General features: G+C 37.7%; 1 protein-coding gene across 3 annotated transcripts; it reads left to right on the top strand.

Moving 5' to 3' along the window:
* Positions 1–817: 817 nt before the first annotated feature.
* On the top strand, positions 818–5,727 carry LOC130728429 (disease resistance-like protein DSC1). 3 transcript variants are annotated; one of them, XM_057579911.1, is made up of 4 exons: positions 818–967; positions 1,687–2,180; positions 2,575–3,682; positions 3,789–5,727. In XM_057579911.1, exons 2-4 carry the CDS (start codon positions 1,711–1,713, stop codon positions 5,490–5,492), a joined length of 3,282 nt encoding a protein of 1,093 aa, XP_057435894.1. In that variant the 5' UTR covers positions 818–967; positions 1,687–1,710; the 3' UTR covers positions 5,493–5,727. The 3 variants fall into 3 exon arrangements, with proteins under 3 accessions (XP_057435894.1, XP_057435887.1, XP_057435902.1); XM_057579904.1 differs by having other exon boundaries at positions 835–2,180; XM_057579919.1 differs by lacking the exon at positions 818–967 and having other exon boundaries at positions 2,044–2,180; positions 2,624–3,682.
* Positions 5,728–6,233: the final 506 nt, after the last annotated feature.

A 6,233-nucleotide genomic window follows, 5' to 3' on the forward strand; every position in this document is an offset into this window, starting at 1 on the left:
AAAGACGTATCGACTCAAGGAACCTAAGTCTCATGTCTTGGGGGGCATGTGGACTGGGCGGGACACCTACACAAATCAAAGAACGGCGACACAATCATCAGAAGAACGAAGTAAATGATAAAGGTAGGCGACGAAGCAATGTATAAAGACATTTCGACTCAACTTACTTAAGCCTCATGTCTTGGGGGCATGTGGACTGGGCGGGATATAAGTATCCCTTATTCCCGCCCAAATCAAGCATTTAGATGAACGAAAGCAGCCATGGCGGGATTATGGAACAACGTTGAAGCCCGCCCGTCTTCTGGATGGGTCCACGCGCCAGCTGGAAGATTCCTTTAGTTTTGTCTTATATGTATAGAGGCTTGGGCCCCGGTTGTCAGGCCCAAGTACAGTGACAGTCCATGTTATGATCATTCCCTCTATAAAAGGAGAGGTCAACCCCTTGTAAAAGGTACCTTTCAAACATTTAATGAGAATATTCCTTTTGTGATATTTTTAGCACTCTGCTAGGGTTTACTTTCTGTCAGTTTCCGACGTCAGAACTCCCTAGTACGGAACAATAACTGAGTTCTTATTTTTAAGAACTAAGAAGTCTATGTCAGCACCTCCAATGGTAAAGTTCTTAGTTCTTAGTTCTTAACTCCAAAATAAGAACTAAGAACCTTGCATTAGAGATGCTCTAACTAGTAGTACAAACTAAAACATTGGGAGAGTGTGAATGTAAGACCTCAAACTAAAGATAAGGTTGTCCAAAAAAGTCAATTATTGTAGAGTCAACTTTTTTTTGTAGAGTCAACTGAAATTGCTTCTTCCTTCTCTATTAAGTTGCAGATCTTGATGAATTGATAATACTCCAACTCCAACTCCTTCTATTAATATTGATGCTGAATTACTGTACGGTCAAGTGTGAAATTGCTTCTTCTTGTTTCTATTAAGTTGCAGATCCTAACAGCTATAAGCGCATAAGGTTAAGTATTCAAGGTTAATTGTTTATTTACTCAATCATTTTTGGCAATAGATCCACTGAGAATGAGCTTGCTTGCTTACTTGCTTGTTTATACAGATTAAATTGATTATTGGTCATGCTTATTTGTTGTCATAATTTGATGATTTCCTCTTCCCTTCACTCCTTTTGACTGTTCCTGGAATATAGAAAAAATGCATTATAACTTGAAAAGGGTGTGTAGTTTGTATTCACTAACTAATTAGTAATTGCTTACTATGAGTCCCACATTGCCACTCAACAACATAGAACCCTTCATTACCAGCTATAAAACATGAGACAAGGACTGAGTGCTAGCATACAATTCACAAGCAATTTTTTTCTCTCTGTTGCCAAATCTAGATTTTGAATTTGGCCCAGTTCTTGAAATATTTTGATTTTGATATTGCCCATTTTTGAAATTTGGATTTGCCACAATGGTAAAAAATTGGGGTCACCCTTTATTTGACTGTTCCTCCTGTTTTCACTCTTTCTATTTCTTTCCAGTTACTTACAAACCATCGACCTTATATTCAGGGTTAGAGAGACAAAGAAAGAATGATTCAGTGAGACCTTGTTCCAATTCAACGACACACACTATTTCTTATTTCAGAAATTGAATATATATGTTGTATTTCTTTGTCTTTTTGTCATTTCTGTTGTTAGTGTTGTTTTCCTTTATCTGTCAGTTGCTTCTGAAACAGAAGGAGGATATAGCAGCAAAGACCATGTCAAACAACGCTCCTCATACAAAAGACAAGTATGATGTTTTTGTTAGCTTCAGGGGCGAGGACATTCGCGACGGTTTTCTCAGCCATCTGGCAGAGGCTTTTCGTCGAAAGAAAATAAATGCCTTCGTGGATGACAAGCTTCAGAGGGGAGAAGAAATATGGCCATCACTTGTTGGAGCCATTGAAGGATCATTGGTTTCATTGATCATATTCTCTGAAAACTACGCTTCTTCACGTTGGTGTTTGAACGAACTGGTGAAAATACTTGAGTGCAGAGGCAAGTATGAACAGATTGTAGTACCAGTTTTCTACGGCGTAGATCCCACCGATGTACGACACCAAACAGGGAGTTATGAAACTGCATTTCTTGAGCATGGGAAATATTTTGATCCGACCATGCTGAAAATATGGAGTGATGCTTTGAACAAATCTGCTGATTTATCTGGAATTAAGTCATCAGATTCTCAGTAAGCATCTTTTTCTAAAATTAAGTGTTTCATAATTTCTTGCTTTTTTCTGACAAATTTGCATAATTGGGTTTTTGATTGCAAAATGACATGTCTATTTAGTATTTTTTAGGTTACTTTTACTAGAATGTGTGCACTTTATTAATTATATCTTCCACATGTATTGGCCAATGCACCGGTTCTTGGTAGGACTTAAAAGAGGATAGTTCATGCTTTATTGGTTCATTAAATATAGTGGCTAAGTTTTAGACCCAAGTAATACAATTAAACTTATTCCAAATTCCAAATGATAAATAAAAATGTAGCTTTTCATTAAGGACCCGTTATTTTATTCCAACCAAGTGAGCTAAATAATTGTAATGCCATTCTCTTCTCTCTATCTGTTGTTTTAAAGGAATGATGCTGAGCTACTTGATAATATCACCAATGATGTGTTGCATCAGCTAAGTAGGTTGAGTAAGCACACACTTAACTCAAAAGGACTTGTTGGAATTGGAAAATCATTTGCTGATGTAGAAGCCTTGCTGCTTAAAGACTCAAAAGATGTCCGCATTATCGGAATTTGGGGTATGGGAGGTATCGGCAAGACAACTATTGCAGAACAAGTGTTCAATAAAATATGTTCTGAGTATGAAGGTAGCTGTTTTTTGTCAAATGTAAGAGAAGACTCAACAAGACATGGAATAATTTATTTGAAAGAAAAACTTTTCTCCACACTATTAGCAGAAGATGTGAAAATGAAGTCACCAAATGGATTGTCTGATGATATTGGGAGAAGGATTAGTCGTATGAAGGTTCTCATTGTTCTTGATGATGTGAATGATTCAGATCAGCTTGAATTATTTGGAACTGTTGACACGTTTGGACCAGGTAGTAGAATAATTGTAACAACTAGAGATCAACAAGTGCTCATCGCTAATAAAGTTGATGATATACTTCACGTTGGAGAATTGAGCTCTAGTGAATCACTTGAGCTTTTCAATTTGATTGCCTTGAACCATAGTCACCTTGTAAGGGAGTACTATGAGCTAACAAAGAGGGTAGTCAAATATGCCAATGGCATTCCATTAGTTCTTAAAGTTTTGGGTCATCTTCTTTGTGGAAGAGATCAGAAAGCATGGGAAAGTCAGCTAGATAAGCTTATGGAAATGCCAAGTAAAAAAGTTTATGATGTAATGATATTGAGTTATGATGATCTAGACCGAAAAGAGCAACAAATTTTTCTGGATCTTGCATGTTTCTTTAAAGGATTGAATTTGAAGGTGGACTCCATCAAAACTTTACTGAAAGATAATGAAAGTGATAATTCAGTGGCTCATGGGTTAGAGAGGCTGAAAGATAAGGCTCTTATAACTATTTCTGAGGATGATGTTGTATCTATGCATGATATTATAGAAGAAATAGCTTGGGAGATTGTTCGCCAAGAATCTAGAGAAGACATTGGAAGCCAAAGTCGATTGGGGGATGCAGATGACATTAACAAAGTATTAGAAAATGACAAGGTATAGTACCTAAATTAAAAATAATATCTTTTTGATAAACATTTTATACTTTTCTGAGAAATGTGTCTTTTAATGATATTTAATCTTTTTTCTACATTGATGGCAGGGGAAAGAGGTTGTTAGAAGTTTACGGATGCACTCGTCAACAATGAGGACCAGGAAGCTCAAGTTAAGCTCTCACATATTTGTTATGATGAGCAAACTACAATTTCTAGATTTTTATAGTGACCATAATATTCTAGACAGTGATGTTCTTCTTCCTAAAGGACTGAAATCATTGCCAACTGAACTAAGATATCTTCGTTGGTGGCATTACCCTTTGAAATCCTTGCCAAAGAAATTTTGTGTAAATTTATTGCAGAACCTGGTTAATTTAAAACAAGTTAAACTCTATCGTTGTGCATCCTTGAAGGAGCTACCAGACTTTTCAAAAGCCACAAATCTTGAAGAAGTAAATGTCATGCATTGTTATGACTTGACTGATGTGCATCCGTCTATTTTCACTCTTGACAAGCTTGAGAAATTGGAGCTTAGTCGCTGCTCTTCCCTCACCAGCCTTACAAGCAATGCTCAATTAAGCTGCCTCAGTCATGTACTATGTAACTCTCGATCTTTGGAGGAGCTTCCAGACTTTTCAAAAGCCACAAATCTTTTAGTGCTTGATGCAAGTTACTGTGATCGGTTGACTAATGTGCATCCGTCCGTGTTTTCTCTTGACAAGCTTGAGAAATTGGATCTTAGTTTCTGCTCTTCCCTCACCAGCCTTACAAGCAATGCTCAATTAAGCTGCCTCAGTCATCTCAACCTACAAAGTTGCAGTAAACTAACAGAATTCTCTGTGACATCAGAGAATATGGTAGAACTAAAACTAGGAGGAACTAAAATCAAAGCATTGCCCCCATCATTTGGTAGTCAAAGAAAGCTTGAAATTCTATATTTAGAAGAAACTATAATTGAGAGCTTACCATCATGCATGGTGAATCTCACAAGACTACGATATCTAGACCTAAGATTTTGTTCTATGCTTCAAACAATTCCAGAGTTTCCACCGTCCCTTGAAACTCTACTTATCCAAGACTGCAGTTCATTGAAGACAGCGTCGTTCCCTTCAACAGCTACTAAACAATTCCAGGAGAACAAGAAAAGGGTCGAGTTCTTTAATTGTGAGAGGTTGGATGAAGATTCTCTCATGGCTATTGGGTTGAATGCGCGTATCAATGTGATGAAATTTGCACAGCAACATCTATCTGCATTGAAGCATGATTTTGTTGAAAACTATGATGATTACTTCCATAATTATCATTCTTATCAGTCTGTGCATGTATTTCCAGGAAGCAGAGTACCAGAGTGGTTGGTATATAAGTCAACGAGGGGTTCTGTAATTATTGATCTCTTTTCTCCTCCAACTTCCCCTCCGTATGGCTTCATTTTCTGCTTCATCATTTATGAGTACCGAGTGTATCGGACCAGATTGAAATTCAAAGTCAGCATCAGGGATAGTGCAGGTGAAGATGATGCTGGTGAAGATGAAAAGGATAGCGTTGATGTTTACACGTCTTTTAACTACTCAATTTTCACAAGAGATCATGTGTGTGTGATATACGACCAAAGATGTTCTCGCTACTTAAGTAGTAGATCACAAAATCTGTCAAGGTTCCAAATCAAGGCTACCGCATGGTTTGTAGTACTTGGTGAAAAACAGAGGATAGAATTAAAAGCGTTTGGGGTGAGCCTAATAAGCACATCCGCGTATGACAGGTTCGTTCGACAAAAGGAATTGCATGATTCAGAGGGTATCTCTGTTCATTAATCAAATGGAATAGATTGTGCGTGGTATCATCCCATTTGGAACTGGAATGCACTATTTCCTCTTTTTTTTTGGTGTATCGGAAAGATAAATTGCACCCTTCAAAAATTGAACCTTGGACTTCCCCCTCCCAACCCATATGTCCCCTAGCTCTTACCACTTGAGCTATCACTCGGGGACATTTTCCTCTTATCTGTAATAAAAATATTGATTTAGTTGAGTATCTTATTTATTTCAATTTCAGTAGAACCTAATTGATTGGTTTCAATTTCAACAGTCAAGGGTATCCATTGAAGGTAAATATTGATGCAGGGTGGGCTGGAAGTGAAGGTACAGGGACTACAGGCTTTGGTTTGGTTATAAGGGATGAAAGGGGTTGTTTTCAAGCTGCAGCGTCCCATTATGTGCCTTATAGGATGGATCCCTTGTTAGCTGAAGCTTTGTGTTTGCGGTGGAGCTTAAGTGTGGTTGAAGATTGGGGGTTAGATCATGTGATGTTCTCCTGGGATTGCCAGCAATTAGTGGGAGCTTATAGGAATCCTAGAAGTTTTTTCCTGTTTTGCAGCTGAACGAACAAGACTGCATGTCTCTAGCTAGGCACTTTTCCTTGTATCAATTAGTTTATGAGAAATAGAAGCACCAATAGGATGGCACATACTATAGCAGCCCAAAGTTTACTATATAGTAATTGTACATGGTGGGGTGAGCCCCTGTTCATATTCTTCTCAGCCTTAAATTACATGG

The sequence above is a fragment of the Lotus japonicus genome, chromosome 1 (genome assembly GCF_012489685.1).
Source record: "Lotus japonicus ecotype B-129 chromosome 1, LjGifu_v1.2".
In the NCBI taxonomy this organism is placed as follows: Eukaryota; Viridiplantae; Streptophyta; class Magnoliopsida; order Fabales; family Fabaceae; genus Lotus; species Lotus japonicus.